We start from the raw sequence: 16,616 nt of genomic DNA, 5'->3' as shown, positions 1-16,616 counted from the left end.
CTACACTATGTGCATCTGCACTGAAAAAATCTTCCGGATACTTTGTGAGACCCCCACACATAGGCCACCCCCACTCCTCTAATCCCCCACAAAGGCCAACCCTACTGCTCCGACCCCCACACCTCCAATCCTCCACACAGGCCGCCGCCCCCCACTCCTCCTCCAATCCCCACAGGTCGCCCCCCACCCTCCTCCAACCCCCACTGCTGAAACCCCCACAAAGGCCGCCTCCCTGCCCCCCAAACTCCTCCGATCCCCACACAGGCCGCCCCCCCAAACTCCTCCGATCCCCACACAGGCCGCCCCCCCAAACTCCTCCGATCCCCACACAGGCCGCCCCCCAAACTCCTCCGATCCCCACACAGGCCGCCCCCCAAACTCCTCCGATCCCCACACAGGCCGCCCCCCCAAACTCCTCCGATCCCCACACAGGCCGCCCCCCCAAACTCCTCCGATCCCCACACAGGCCGCCCCCCAAACTCCTCCGATCCCCACACAGGCCGCCCCCCCAAACTCCTCCGATCCCCACACAGGCCGCCCCCCCAAACTCCTCCGATCCCCACACAGGCCGCCCCCCCAAACTCCTCCGATCCCCACACAGGCCGCCCCCCCAAACTCCTCCGATCCCCACACAGGCCGCCCCCCCAAACTCCTCCGATCCCCACACAGGCCGCCCCCCCAAACTCCTCCGATCCCCACACAGGCCGCCCCCCCAAACTCCTCCGATCCCCACACAGGCCGCCCCCCCAAACTCCTCCGATCCCCACACAGGCCGCCCCCCCAAACTCCTCCGATCCCCACACAGGCCGCCCCCCCCAAACTCCTCCGATCCCTACACAGGCCGCCCCCCCCTGCGATCCAAACAGCCCCCCCCAACACTCCTCCGATCCCCACACAGGCCGCCCCCCCCCGGCATAAAATCCCAGTTAAAAGGTTGCCAGGGCTGGGCAGGAAGGGGTTAAGGATCTACTACAGTTTGCATTTAAACCTGCACCTGTCACCCCTACATAGCGGATGGGCACACCTTTACAGGTACCACCGACGTCACACGACTGCCGAAACGCTAACCACAGGAACCAATGGCACTGCACAGGCGCCATCCGCACAACGTATTAAGAGGTTCCATAGACAATGGAAGCTTTATTCTGCCCCCTGCTGGTGTGAGAGGCAACTGCAACATAATTCTCATCAATTATAACTGAACCAGAATGTAATCTGTACCGATACATATAATCTGATGTTATTATAGTCTAAACTGCCCCTCGGGGAGAAGCACAGCTACCACCAGGGGGCGGAGTACAAGGCTCACAGTATTTATCCATCACTAATCAGTTGCACCCGATGTCTGGGACTGGTTTGGTATTTACACTGAAGGGAGTTTTTTCTAAACAAAGTCGGGCGCTACTGACCCCGGGCCTTGTAGCGCCCAGAGGGCCCCCCCACTGACCCCGGGCCTTGTAGCGCCACCCCCCTCACTGACCCCGGGCCTTGTAGCGCCACCCCCCCCCCCCACTGACCCCGGGCCTTGTAGCGCCCCCCCCCCCCCCACTGAACCCGGGCCTTGTAGCGCCCCCCCCCCCCCACTGACCCCGGGCCTTGTAGCGCCCCCCCCCCCCCCACTGACCCCGGGCCTTGTAGCACCCGCCCCCCCACTGACCCCAGCCTTATAGTACTCCGAGTGCCCATCACCACTGATCTGGCCTTATCATACCCCCTGAGTGTATGACCCCATGTATGCATGTCTGCCGACGTCCGCCCTGGTCACTCTGCACCCGTCTTTGTAAATAGTTCCCTTCTATGGAAATGAGGAAGATCAATCCGATCACCGCCACCTGTGCAGACACCGACAATATCATTCATACCCCTCCTACACACATTCTACTTCAACCTTTTATGCAAGATAAAAAGAAAAGAAGAAGGAGCACAAACACTAAAGCTGAACTCTCAGCAAACACAATTATGGGAGCAGTTTTACGTGCCAATGGCTTATATTCCTGCCCATCCAGTCCGAGATTACCACAGCTCTGCTACACAGTATAGCCCTGCCTGGCAGAGCAGCCAAACTGATTTCTCTCTGTTTCAGTTCAGTAAGACTTCTAGGTCTTGTCCCCCCCCCCCCCCCCCCCCCCAGCCTGTGACTGGACAGTAAAAGGAGAAGCAGCAGAGTAATGAGCTCATCTCTCTGCTCTACCCTTCTATCAACGTGTTCCTCAGATTGCAGCACACTTCTGTATATTCTTTACCTGGATCACAACTTCTAACGTATAAACATCCCGCCAGTTTGTGTCCGCCGTGAACAGAGCGTGCTCAGCTACAACAGTACACAGAACCTCCACTTTATAGGATAAATTCTCTACTACCAGCATACGCCATTCCACCAAGAAAAGTCCAAAGTGAACACCAATCCAGCCAAAGAGTGCTGTGAAAAAAAGGCTCCCACTCTCCCCACCAATCACAAACATTCTAACTTACCACTCCCCTGCCACGGCCAGAATACATGCCTGGTTGTGGGCGGATGGGCAGGTGGCATCTGGTGGTGAGCGGCATAGGGAGGCGGCTGCTGTTGCTGAGGGTGAGCTATGATCCCACCTGGGTGGGGAGGAGCTGGGATGTGGCCCATACCGGGGGCTCCGGGGCCTGGCGATGGGTGCTGGGAGTTCTGCCCATGCTGCGGTTGCTGCAGGTTCTGCCCGAGCTGCTGCTGTAGGTTCTGCCCGAGCTGCTGCTGTTGCAGGTTCTGTCCGTGCTGCTGCTGTTCCATCTGCTGGCGCGCCCTCATCTCCGCATACTTCAGCTGCTCCATGTGGAAGCTCTGGCGCTCGGTCAGGAGCTGCTGACGCTGCTGTTCCAGCTGGAAAGAAAACAGATAAAAAATGATAAAATTATTATATGCTTTGCCAATAATTAAAGGGCATTAAGTGCTTATATGCTAAGGTTAGGTTTCATTTTTTTCCCTCCATCTCCAGAACAGGTCCGCTTGCTGGAATGACATTGGAGAAAGAGGATACTGGAAGAAACTGTTCTGTGGTGTCTTGTAGAACACAGCTTCTCAACCCTGTCTTCTAGTACCCCCAACAGGCCATGTTTGCAGGTTTTCCTTCATCTTGCACGGGTGCTTTAAAATCAGAGTCAGTGGCTTGATATTTTGGACAGCTATTTTATCCAAGAGAAATTTGCAAATCATGGCCTGTTTGGGGTACTTGAGGACAGGATTGAGAACCAGTGTTGTAGAACAGATTGTTAGGTCTCCTGGATCTACAATGGAGGTATTTAGGAATCCAATCAGGTTAACGGTGTTCCAAGAAAACAGAAATTAACATCTCTTTATGTAACCAATATGCTGCTTGGGTTTTTAATTTTATTTTTTTTAATTTTAAAAAGACCCATTTAAAACATTTGACCTCTGGAAGGTTTACCCTCTTCATGACCAGAACATTTTTTGCTACTTAAAGTGGCGATTGTGTGGTCATGCAACGTTGTACCCAAATGAAACAGATTAGATAGTAAGCTCACAGGAGCGGGGCCCTCCTAACATTGTTGCTGTACTGTCTCCCTTTGTATTGTAAAGCGCTGCGCAAACTGTTGGCACTATAAAAGAAATACTGTATAATATATATTTTTTTTTACACAAATAGAGCTTTCTTTTGTGGTATTTGATCACCACTGGGGTTTTATTTTTTGCTATATAAAAAACGGGGGGGGGGGCCTGAAAATTTTACAAATTTAACAAGATATTTTCAACTCTGCTGTAAAACATACCCAATAAAACCAAATTTCTTAATAAATTAGTATAACATATATGCACACACATAGACTCTCTATATAGAGAGTCTATCTATAATAAAAAATAGAGATATATAGATATAGCCATCTCTATATAGATATCTCAATTCTGATGTACTGACGGACGATCTTATTTCTTGAGGCCTAAAATGCCAGGACAGTACAAATACCCCCCAAATAACCTTTGAAAAGTAGACAGTCCGAGGTATTTAGTAAGAGGCATGGCAAATTTTTTGAAGTATTTTTTTTTACAATTTGCCAATTGAAGGAATTAAAGTTTCCACACCCCCCCTTCAAATTTTTTACATTTTTTTAAAATCATACTTCCAGTGCAGTACAGAGTCATCATATAACTGGTGTGGTGGTGATAAAGGAATACCAACTGGTGATCGTACGTTTAATTTTTTTTCATCATAGTAGTTCAGGGTCACCATGGTGAGACCTGTATTAGGGCCCTTTCACACGGATGTGATCGTGTACGGGCCCCGCTTTGCGACGGAGCGATCACCCGCTGAGCAGGCAGATGACAGGTCGGTCTCTGCACACTGAGCAGGGACCGACCCTGTGAGAGCGCTGCTATCCCCTCTATGAGGGAATTGGATGAAGACGGACTGTAGAGTCAGTTTTCAGCCGATCTGATGACGGATGGAAAAGTAGGGTTTTCCTCCGTCACACTTTAGCGGATCGGATGTCAGCGGACACGTCACCACTGACATCCGTCGCTCCATAGACCTGTATGGAGCGTCCGTTCAGGTCCGCCAAAAAAAAAAAAAAAAAAAAAACTGACAGGCGGACCTACACGTTCCGCCTGCGTGAAAGGGGCCTTACTCTGGGGGACGGATGATCAGGGAATTTTTTTTTTTTTTTTTTTTATTGGTACACCGAATGCCATTACAGTGGTGATCACTGTAGCAGCAATATTTTGGACCATCCTGAACGGGCTTCATTCGAAACAGCTGTGATTTTTGTGATGCGATGATTGGCCCACAGCTATCACATGGTACAGGGTGCTGTGATTGGCCCAGGTACAATGTGATAGCTGTGGGTCAATCACAGCATCCCAATACAAAGCACAGCTGTTATGAATGAAACACATTCATAAACAGCTGTTTACATTGTGATGCGACCACTATCTGGCCGGGTACAGGGATCCGCTGTGTCCGGTGGTTGCAGGAGCAGCTCGCTGCGCCCCCGCTAGCCAGTGCCATACACGTACGATTGTGCCCGTACCTGCCGCCTGCTCGCTGTATATTTACTGTGATCAGTTGGCAGGTTGTTAACATGTAAAAATGTTTGTATTGGGTGGTCTTATGCTGAGCTTTTTTTTTTTGTACTCGATGTAAAATCCTTTTCTCTGGAGATGATAGCCGTAGAGACCCCTTATCCTCCAACACCTGGGGTCCCACCAGCTTTTCAGTTAGAGCCAGCAGGTGGGAAAATTGGGCCTTGGGACAGAAGGTCTTGGCAGAGAAGCTGGCGCCAGTGCGTTGGCGACAAGCCAAACAAGATCTGCAAACCAGGCCCGGCGTGGCCAGTCCAGGAATAGGAGAACATGGAAGGGCCTTCCAACTATTCTATGTAGCAACCAGAGGGATGAGTTTCAGCATGGGAAAGGGATTACCAATACCAGGGAGCTACCAGCGCATCCGATGCCTTGATCTCGAGACCTGGACACAAACTTGGGAACCTTCTGATAGATCCTGGGAGGTGAAGAGAACCACACCTGGCATGTCCCAGCGTTGACTTATCTGAAGAAGGACCTTCATGTGTAGAGGCCATTCCCTATCCCCCATGATAATCTGACTGTGTCCTTCCATGAATGGAACGCCTCCTGCTGGACATGGCAGGTACACCAAGGATCTGACCTTGATCATCTCTCTACTTTATAATGGTTTTAATTTGTAGCTCGTCTCTTAATTACATTTTTAAAAAACCCTCTCCGTGAGCAGAGCTGGACTGCCTCTATCAATCAATTACTACACCACCAACACATTCCAGAGCAACTAAACATGGGCAATTCTAGAATGGACTCTGAAGCAGCAGAGTAAAATATATAACTACAGCACAGATGTTCTATAACAGAATACATTAACGAACACCGACATTTACTCTCATTAAGGAATATACCGAACGTGACCTTTATTACATGGGCTCCACAATATGCTGCGTTATCCGCACTGCGGGCAAGGTCACTCTGCGACTGAACCGTCTCCAGACGTCAGTCATCTAAACGGATATGCAGGGTGGCGGGTAGAACAAACCCCAGGAAAGAACGGGCGGGCGCTGCGCCTGCAGTATGTCAGAAGCGATCAGACTGATGAGAGAATGACGGAGGGGGGCTGACAGCTGATATACTCGGCACAGGGATAAAAAAAAAAAAAAATAGAGCAAAGGGTGAAGAGACGGGCAAGGAGCATGTTGAGTGCAGAGTGCGCAGACAGGTCCTCATACATGGAGGCTTCTGTTGTCAGGAAGATACCTTGTCCATAATCAGAGCCCGGCTTATAGTAGACACCGGCACTGGAATCTTCTCGGGAAAGAAACAGACATGGCATGGTGGAGTCTAAACTTGTTATTGCCTTTTGTCCTCAATCCCTAAAGCTGCGGTCACATGATGATCCAGTCCCGAGTTTCTCTCCTCTTCTGAATACAGGAGGTTGGGTCCTTCTTCAGGAGTCCCCTACACTGCCTGCATGGCAGGAATACCTTTCTAATGGTGGGGTCATCAGGATCCATAAGTGGCGGCGCCGGGGGACTGGCCGCCGCCCCACAGTGCTGGATAAGTGACCCCCCCACCCAAAACCGGTTCCAGTCCCGAGTTTCTCTCCTCTTCTGACTACAGGAGGTCGGGTCCTTCTTCAGGTGTCCACTTCACTGCCTGCATGACAACACTTCCTATTGGCTGTCCAACGGCGGGTTCCTGAGGAATCTATAAGTGGCATCTGCAGTGGTAGTGCAGGGGACTAATCGGCACCTGCAGAGTCTGGTTAATGGTCCCAACCACCCAAAAATGGTGCTGGCAAAGAACCCAGACTTATCTGCTCCTTTTTTGTTATATCTGTTTAAGTGCAAAAAAGAAAAAAAAAAAAAAAAATCCCTTAACCCTGCCACAATGTGTGAGCCAATAACTTCCTATACTCCATTAGTTACATTGCTCCCCCAGCTATCCTTGTTGACTACACTCCCCCCCCCAAACAGTGATAACAAAAAGAGATGATGTTCTGTAGTCCTGTCCTGGGGTAACAACACTGCTCCTCCAGTACAGGGGACACACTGTCACCCTACAAAAGGAAGAGTGAAAATATTTTTGTTTGTGAGATTAGATACACTTTGAGGGATTATATTTAAAGCCTATTCACACCAAATGCAGTGGGATGCATTAATCCATGTTAGCCAATGAGCAGAGTTCACACAGCTTCATTGTTAAAGAAGCGAAAAAACAAAAACAAAACAAAAAAAAAAAAAAAACAAACACCCCCCCCCCACACACACACACCTAAAGCTGCAGTCATGTAACATTCCAGTGCAGCGTTTTCACTCTTCTGCTGACACCAGGGGGCGTCCTTTAGGTGCCCACCTATTAGGTGACACAGACACTTCCTATTGGCTGACCAGTGGCAGGGTATTCTCTGAATCCAGAAAGGGGAGCGATGTCAACACAAGGGGACCAGCTGGCACATCTGTAGTACCAGATTAATAGGTCCCCCACACTGGGATTCGGGGTGGATGAAAAACCAGGATGGTGTGCCGGATAGATGAAGGGGGGGGTTATGTGCCCAGGGACGGGTTTCAACGCTTAACCTTCCACCTTGTACAAGGTAAAAACGTGGCTCAGACTCCGGAGCTGGGACAGCTCAGAATTCCCAGCACGCTCTGTAGAACAAAAGAATTGCTCCCATTAACCCCCCCCTTACCGCTTCCTTTTCTCTGTCCATGATGGTTTCCAGCTCTTCGAAATGCCGCAGTTTAATCTCCAGTTTCTTCATCTGCGTTTCCACCAGTAGAGCCACCAGGGACTTGATCTTCCGCTCCTCCACGGCAGCCAGGTGCTGAGGATTGGGACAAAATAAACGTGATAAATTACACTCTGATAACATATTCCAACAGGCAGTATTTATAATCAACAATTCCCAGGCAAGACAGATTAGAGACTCCCTTCCTGTACTGAGAGAACTATAAAAGAGCCATTTGCTGACCACCTGAAAATGCCTTTTACCTGGCTGTCACCAATCGGTGCATGCCAGCCTGGAGGAGGAGTGAGCGCTCCTGGATAGCATTTGCATTCAGACTGTCCTAGATGATGCTGGATGTCCTCCAGTGATGAAATGAGGCGGGCTCTGACTTACACGGTTGTAAATGCTCAGATTTCATTGCACACTGAGCTTCTTACAATAAGCTTTAGAAGCTGCAGGAAGAGGGCAGGCAAAGAGGAAGAAGGAAGAGGGCAGAGGGCGGGCAAAGAGGAAGAGGAAAAAGGAGAAGACGAAGAGGAAGAGGAAAAAGGAGAAGACCAAGAGGGAGAAAAAAAAAAGGAGAAGACCAAGAGGGAGAAAAAAAAAAAGGAGAAGACCAAGAGGGAGAAAAAAGGAGAAGGCCAAGAGGAAAAAGGAGAAGGCCAAGAGGAAAAAGGAGAAGACCAAGAGGAAAAAGGAGAAGACCAAGAGGGAGAAAAAAGGAGAAGGCCAAGAGGGAGAAAAAAGGAGAAGGCCAAGAGGGAGAAAAAAGGAGAAGGCCAAGAGGGAGAAAAAAGGAGAAGGCCAAGAGGGAGAAAAAAGGAGAAGGCCAAGAGGAAAAAGGAGAAGGCCAAGAGGAAAAAGGAGAAGACCAAGAGGGAGAAAAAGGAGAAGGCCAAGAGGAAAAAGGAAGGCTAAGTGGAAGGCTGGCATTCTGCTCTAAGCTCCTCCCACTAGCTGTACCTTGCTATTGGTCAATGAGACCAACCATGACATTACAGGGGTCCAGAGGATGGACTGGGAGGTGACCTAATATTACATAAAAGCTGACATTGGTGTAAATATTTGGCTACCTTTGTATCCACTTATCAGTTCAGAACAGCAGTTTTCACTGAAAACACCAACTAAACAATCATGTGCCCAGTGTGCCCATCCCCGTTTAGTGACAAGATGCCATCAGGCAGAGGGAGAGTCAATTTGTACACAATGAAAAAAGCCATCCAGGGTGCTGGAACACGGGGTACCAACAAACACAGCCGATTAGTTGGTGGTGGGGTCCAACGTTTGAGGTCCATCGATCTCCAGCACCCCCACGGTCAGCTCTTGTGCTCACCTTGGCTTTGGTGGCGGCGGAGGCAAGGGCAGCGGCAGCAGCCATTGCCACATTGGCTTCAGAGAGATCGTTTTCCATTTTCTTCTTGGCCGGGTCGATCTCTTTGGTGGACTCCAAACTCTCCTTAGATTCTTCAGTCTCCTCTTCAGCTGGGGAAAAAAAAAAAAAAAAATGGATATTCAGTCTATGAAAAGGTGTGATGTTAGAAAGACCATAAGCCAGCCAATAATGACGTTCACTGCTCCCGATTGAACCAAGGCTTACACTGGTGCGGGTCGGGAACGTGTGCATAATTACGTGCGGTCCTGACCAGCACAGAAACGTACTGCATTGTAGCAGAAGCACAGGAGTCCCGTTAACGCTTAGTGGCATCCCCGCACATCGGCACCCACAGTGTGGTTTTGCATATACCAAATGGCACGGTGCCACAGCACCACGCTGTTAGGTGCCGCATGCTGCACCACGTAGCTACAGACACTGCAGTGCAATTCATCCTCAAAGTTCACAGCAGAAGCACTTAGGTTCTCTGCAGCTTACCTACTCCCTCCCAGTACCGAAAAAGCAGCTCGGCTGGCACCCTCCCAGTAGTGCCACAGAACACCTGTGTTCCCCCCTCCGGGAACTGACTCAGCAAGCTCAACTCCCCCTCCCAGTAGTGGGACAGAACACCTGTGCACCCCCTACCTCTCCCCCTTCCGGCCACTGACTCAGCAGCTCAACTCCCCCTCCCAGTAGTGACAGAACACCTGTGCACCCGCCCCCTCCGGGCACTGACTCGGCAAGCTCAACTCCCCCTCCCAGTGGTGCCACAGAACACCCATACACCCCCCCCCCCACTGACTCAGCAGCTCAACTCCCCCTCCCAGTGGTGCCACAGAACACCCGTACCCCCCCCCCACCTCTCCCCCTTCCGGCCACTGACTCAGCAGCTCAACTCCCCCTCCCAGTAGTGACAGAACACCTGTGCACCCGCCCCCTCCGGGCACTGACTCGGCAAGCTCAACTCCCCCTCCCAGTGGTGCCACAGAACACCCACACCCCCCCCCCCACTGACTCAGCAGCTCAACTCCCCCTCCCAGTGGTGCCACAGAACACCCGTACCCCCCCCCCACCTCTCCCCCTTCCGGCCACTGACTCAGCAGCTCAACTCCGCCTCCCAGTAGTGGCACAGAACACCCGTGCTCCCCTCTCCGGGCACTGACTCAGCAGCTCAGCTCGCTATAGTAGTCACTGTAGCGTCAGAAGACCTGTGCTTCCCCCCTCCAGGTACTAACTTAGCAGCTCAACAACCCCCCCCCCACCCCTAGTAGTGACACAAAACCCCTGCACCCCCCTCCCTCTCTGGGTAGTGAATCAGCAGCTCAGCTCACCATTCCAGTAGTGACACGGAACACCCCTGTGCTTTCCCCCTCCGAGTAGTGACTCTACAGCTCAGCTTATCCTGCTCCCTTCTCCAAGCAGTGGCTCAGCCAATCAGCTTCCCCTGCACCCTTCCCCACCAGCTGTCATTCAGCAGTTCAGTCTCCCTCACTTCCAGAACAGCTCAGCCCCCCTGCCTCCTTCCTACTGCAGCCCAACCCCCCCCCCCAAAACTTAATTTCTAATGCAGAGAGCAAGGTGAGCTGGACTTTTAAAGAAAAGGAATTCAATGCTTCTGCAATTAATTTTGAGGATGAATTTTCTTCACAGTGCCTGCAGCTACAGTGGTCATTGATGGCTTGTTTTAACACTTTCGCTGTGCTATGCACATGCTTATATGTCCCATAGCTTAGAAACAGGCTCACTGTCCCTATTGCAGCTTCCAATACTTGGTGGATCTTATGGTTCCAGGTCTCACCATGGGACATCACTCCAAAAAATTAAGCGACTAAAGAGAACCAGATTTTGCCATAAGAGAAACCCCGATACAAAATGCATGGAGAAAACCGACCCCAGAACATACAAAACTACGGTCTAGGAGGGTCAAGCCCAGGACCTAGGTAACAAACATGTATACCGCGTCGCCACAAGAACAAACGTTTATGAGGGACTATACCGGCTTTCTCCTCTGCTGCTGGCTCCACCCCTTCCTCCTCTGGCTTCTTCTCCGGAGGTACTTCAGCTTTCTCGCCGCTCTCCGTCTCCACTCCCTCCTTCTCAGTTTTCACCTCCGCCTGCTGAATGACAAATTCAAAGTCAGTCAAATCAATCAAAGAGACGGGGAGAAGCCCCAAAATGTGAACACAAGAAGACCCAATGACTTACCTTTTCTGGCTGAGGGGGTTCTGGTGTCTCTGTCTCCATCTTCTCCACCTTCTCCTCTTCTGTGCTTTCAGCTTAAAAAAAAAAAAAAAAAAAAAAAAGGGGGAAATAGAGAGATTTTACTTCACGAATTTAAATTTTGTCCCAAATAAAAGAACAATTGTGTGCGGCATCATTCCAAAAAGGAAAAAACCTGTAGAAGCAGAAATATGGTGTTGTGCATAGGATGGCATAAACCCCCCCCCGGTGCATTAGACTCAATACATCATAATTCCAATGGGACTTCCACCAGACATGCCATGAAAACCAAACTTAATGCTAGTTTTGAGAATGACACAAATATTGTCACAAAGTCTGCTGCTTCAGTGTTTGTAGATCCTTTTGTCCGATGTTACGATGGGATACTAAAGTATAATTACAAGCATTTTCTAAGGGTCAAAGGCTTTTATGGACAATGACATGAAGTTTATGCTTGGAAGTGTTTGTTAGAATTTGTGGAGGTTTATTTGTTCACCCCTCTTGAGGATTGACCACAAGTTCTCAAAGGGATGAAGGTCTGGGGATTTTCCTGGTCATGGACCCAAAGTTTCAATGTTTTGTTCCCCAATCCACTTAGTTACGACTTTTGCCTTATGGCAAGGTGCTCCATCGTGCTGGATTACAGATATTGTTCCTCACCAAACTGTTCTTGGATGGTTGGGTAGAAGTTGCTCTCGGAGGATGTTTTTGTACAATTCTTTATTCATGGCTGTGTTCTTAGCCAAGGGAGTGAGCCCACTCACAATTGTGCCTGAGAAGAACCTCACACATAAAATGTTCTCAAGATGACCCAGGACTGATGGTAGAGCTCATCTTTTCTTCTCCAGACAAGGTTTTTTCAGGATGCCCCAAACAACGGGAAACAGGGATTCAGAGAAAATGACTTTCCCCCAGTCCTCAGCAGTCCAATCCCTAGACCTTTTGCAGAATATCAGTATGTCCCTGATGTTTTTCCTGGAGCGAAGTGGCTTCTTTGCTGCCCTTGACACCAGACTATCCTCCAAAAGTCTTCTTCCCACTGTGCGTGCCGATGTCCTCACACCTGCCTGCTGCCATTCCTGAGCAAGTTCTGCCCTGGTGGTGCCCCCTACCCCTTCCCCCCTGCCCTGGTGGTGCCCCCATCCCGCAGGCGGATCAACTGTAGTCTTCGTGCTTGCTGGAGTTTTAGGCTCCAGGGTGCCATATTCACAAATGCATTGGAAATATTATTTATGGGATTAAAATTGCATAGTCCCTCTGTACTATGAAAATGAAAATTGCTATTCATCTGGCCACTCTTCATAACGTTCTAGAGTATATACAAATTACCATCATAAAAACTGAGGGGGCAGACTGACAATATTTGTGTCAGTCTCAACATTTTTGGCCATGGGTGTATGTATTAAAAAAATTATATAGATATAATAGAGATAATGATGATAGAGCTAGAGAGGATAGAGAATCTCTCTCTCTCCCCCTTTCTCCCCCCCATCTCTCTCCCCCCCCCCCCCCGTTTCTCCCTCTCTTTCTCCCCCCCCCCCCCCCGTCTCTCCCTTTCTCCCTCTCTTTCTCCCCCCCGTCTCTCCCTTTCTCCCTCTCTTTCTCCCCCCCGTCTCTCTCCCCCCCATACATACAGGAATATCTGGGCTACCCTTAAAGAAAAATATGACACACTGGTGCTGCAACTTAAGTAGCCTGAATATTCAGCTAATAACGTGTAGAAAAAGAAAAAAAGTGCTCAACCAAACAATATATTATAACTCCCTTAATATAAACGGGAAGGGTGAGGCTAGTATGTGATAACAATACACATTAAAAAACACAAAAAGTCCAAAACAAGGTGCTCCAATAGTGAACGATATTGCAGGACACTGAAGAAATCACAAGATGCTTCTTTCCAAATAGTGATACAAACAACACCTCTTACCAGATTCGATGGATCTCAAATTATGGCAAACAAGCTCATCACTCAGATCAGAGATATTCCTCCACAGGTTCATCCAATACGGGGATCAATACGGTGAGGACGTCCCAGCTGGCTGTTTGAATTTACTGTTCAGTCTATTTTTGATGTCGGTGCCCAAGGAGTTTTTCAATAAATGTTTTAACTGGAATACTGCACCACGAAGCCTCTCTTATCTACCATATGATCTATCCCACTGTTGGAGATTTTCTGGATAAGGATATTGTTGCAGCTACAGGACAACCATACCGCCGGAGGAGTTCTCTGTATTACAAGAAACCCCGTATTGGATGAACCTGTGAAGGAATATCTCTGATCCGAGTGATCCTGTGATGAGCTTGTTTGCTCTCCATAATTTGAGATCCATCGAATCTGGTAAGAGGCGTTTGTATTACTATTTGGAAAGAAGCATCTAGTGATTTCTTCAGTGTCCTGCAATATCGTTCACTATTGGAGCACCTTTTGTTTTGGACTTTGTGTTTTTAAAGTGTATTATCACATATTAGGATCACTTATGTACTTTATATTATACTTTATATACATACATAAAAATATACACACACGAAGAAGAAGAAAAAAAAAAATGGATATTTATACACTGTGTGACACCTGAGTTTGTCAGATAATGCAAAACTTCGCCCAGAAAATGTGTTGCCATTACAAAGGTCTTGGTCTTCTCATGTTTATTTCTTTTGTATCGGTATGACAAAAAAAAAAAAAAAAAAAGTGGAGAAACAAAAAGCCAAATCTGACACATTCCACACAAAACTCCAAAAATGGACTGGACAAAATTTGGCACAGTTTTAAAATAAGAAATAAATTGTATTCCAAGTTTGTGATGCTCCTGTAATTTGTAATTAACCCCTTCAATACCGGGAACTTTTAACCCCTTCCTATCCAGGCCAATTTTCAGCACTGTCAGACTTTAAAATGACAATTGCAACACTGTACCCAAAATAAAATTTTTATCACAAATAGCTTTCTTTTGGTGGCATTTAATCACCACTTTTTTTTTCCCTTAACAGAACACACACACACTGATAATGCTGCACTGGTGGGATGGGGCTGCACTGGTGGGGCCACCCGCCCCCACCCACTGATGGGGCTGCACTGGTGGGGCCACACGCCCCCACCCACTGATGGGGCTGCACTGGTGGGGCTGCACTGGTGGGGCCACCCGCCCCCACCCACTGATGGGGCTGCACTGATGGGGCTGCACTGGTGGGGCCACCCGCCCCCACCCACTGATGGGGCTGCACTGATGGGGCTGCACTGGTGGGGCCACCCGCCCCCACCCACTGATGGGGCTGCACTGGTGGGGCCACCCGCCCCCACCCACTGATGGGGCTGCACTGGTGGGGCCACCCGCCCCCACCCACTGATGGGGCTGCACTGGTGGGGCCACCCGCCCCCACCCACTGATGGGGCTGCACTGGTGGGGCCACCCGCCCCCACCCACTGATGGGGCTGCACTGGTGGGGCCACCCGCCCCCACCCACTGATGGGGCTGCACTGGTGGGGCCACCCGCCCCCACCCACTGATGAGGCTGCACTGGTGGGGCCACCCGCCCCCACCCACTGATGAGGCTGCACTGGTGGGGCCTCCCGCCCCCACCCACTGATGAGGCTGCACTGGTGGGGCCTCCCGCCCCCACCCACTGATGAAGCTGCACTGGTGGGGCCTCCCGCCCCCACCCACTGATGAGGCTGCACTGGTGGGGCCTCCCGCCCCCACCCACTGATGAGGCTGCACTGGTGGGGCCTCCCGCCCCCACCCACTGATGAGGCTGCACTGGTGGGAGCCCCCCCACCACTGATGAGGCTGCACTGGTGGGGCAACTGACTCAACCTTTCTGTTGTGTGTCTCTGTATGCCACAAGGAGCAAAAGAACAGCAAAGAATCGTCTAAAGATTTGAGAACAAAAATTGTGGAAAAGCACGGAACAATCTCAAGGTTACACAAGTCCATCTCCAGAGATCTTCATGTTCCTGTGCCCACCATTGTCAAGAAGTGTACAGCCCGTGGCACTGGAGCCAATCTCCCTGGAGGTGGACCAAAGCGGAAAATTCAAAGATTGCAACAAAGGATTGTTGGAATGGTGGATAAAAAAAAAAAAAAAAAAAAAAAAAAACAACTCATCAACTTCCAGCGGACCTTCCGGCACCGTGTACAAATTGTGTCCACTCGCACTATACATCGCCATCAGAATGAAAAGGAATGTTATAGTAGGAGACCCAGGAGGACCCCACTGCGGAACCACAAAAAAAAAAAAAAAAAAAAAAAATACACACACGACTTACCTGGGGGAGCCAAAATCCTTTTGGGGGAATGTACTGTGGATAGAAGAAACAAAATTACAGCTTTTTGGTAAAGGCCGTCATACTACAGTTTTCAGAAAAAGAGATGAGGCCTTTAACCCTTCCATGGGGCTACATATTTGCGTTCCTCCCTTTGTGCTGGGAGCGCCCCACTATTGGATGAGATGTGGTGAGTGTGGAGGACATTGGAGTACAGTGACCTCATTGTCCAGTGATGAGATGATTGGAGCTTTGTGACATGGTGCATTATCCTGCTGGAAGGAGCCATCAGAAGATGGGGACACTGTAGTCATAAAGGGATGGACATGGTCAGCAACAATACTCAGGTAGGCCATGGTGTTTGAACCATGATCAATGGGTACTAAGGGGCCCAAAGTGTGCCCATCCCCCACACCATTACACCCCCACCACCAGCCTGAACCGGTGATACAAGGCAGGATGGATCCATGCGCCAAATTCTGGCCCCACCATCTGAATGTTGCAGCTGAAATCCAGACTCATCAGACCAGGCAACGTTTTTCCAATCTTCTATTCTCCAATTTTGGTGATCCTGTGCCAAATGTAGCCTCAGCTTCCTGTTCTTAGCTGACAGAAGTGGCACCCGGTGTGGTCTTCTGCTACTGTAGTCCATCTACTTCAAGGTTGGATGTGCTGTGCATTCAGAGATGGTATTCTGCATACCTTGGGTGTAACGAGGGGTTATTTCAGTTACTGTTGTCTTTTTATCAACTGGAACCAGTCTGTCCATTCTCCTCTGACCTCAACAAGGCATTTTCCTCCACACAACTGCCGCTCACTGGATATTTTCTCTTTTTCTCACCATTCTCTGTAATCCCGAGAGATGGTTGTGCGTGAAAATTCCAGAAATACTCAGAGCAGCCCGTCTGCCACCAACAATCACGCCACGTTCAAAGTCACTGCAATCCCCTTTCTTCCCCATTCTGATACTCGGTTTGAACTTTAGCAAGTCTTCTTTACCGCGTCTAGATGCCTAAATGTGGCTGCC

At 49.6% G+C, this 16,616-nt stretch overlaps 1 protein-coding gene across 1 annotated transcript in view; it reads right to left on the bottom strand.

The window, feature by feature from the left end:
* The window catches only part of SMARCC1 (SWI/SNF related BAF chromatin remodeling complex subunit C1), a gene marked incomplete in the record, with an annotated part of 52,020 nt that overhangs the window by 1,441 nt on the left and 33,963 nt on the right, over positions 1-16,616 (bottom strand). The window contains 6 exon segments of the mRNA XM_073632500.1: positions 2,623-2,851; positions 7,698-7,832; positions 9,070-9,218; positions 11,105-11,225; positions 11,314-11,384; positions 15,593-15,625. Of these exon segments, the coding sequence (XP_073488601.1) occupies positions 2,623-2,851; positions 7,698-7,832; positions 9,070-9,218; positions 11,105-11,225; positions 11,314-11,384; positions 15,593-15,625 (738 nt within the window).

This window comes from Aquarana catesbeiana, linkage group LG05, assembly GCF_042186555.1.
Source record: "Aquarana catesbeiana isolate 2022-GZ linkage group LG05, ASM4218655v1, whole genome shotgun sequence".
Lineage (NCBI taxonomy): Eukaryota > Metazoa > Chordata > Amphibia > Anura > Ranidae > Aquarana > Aquarana catesbeiana.
This window is presented reverse-complemented; position numbering and strand designations above follow the sequence as displayed.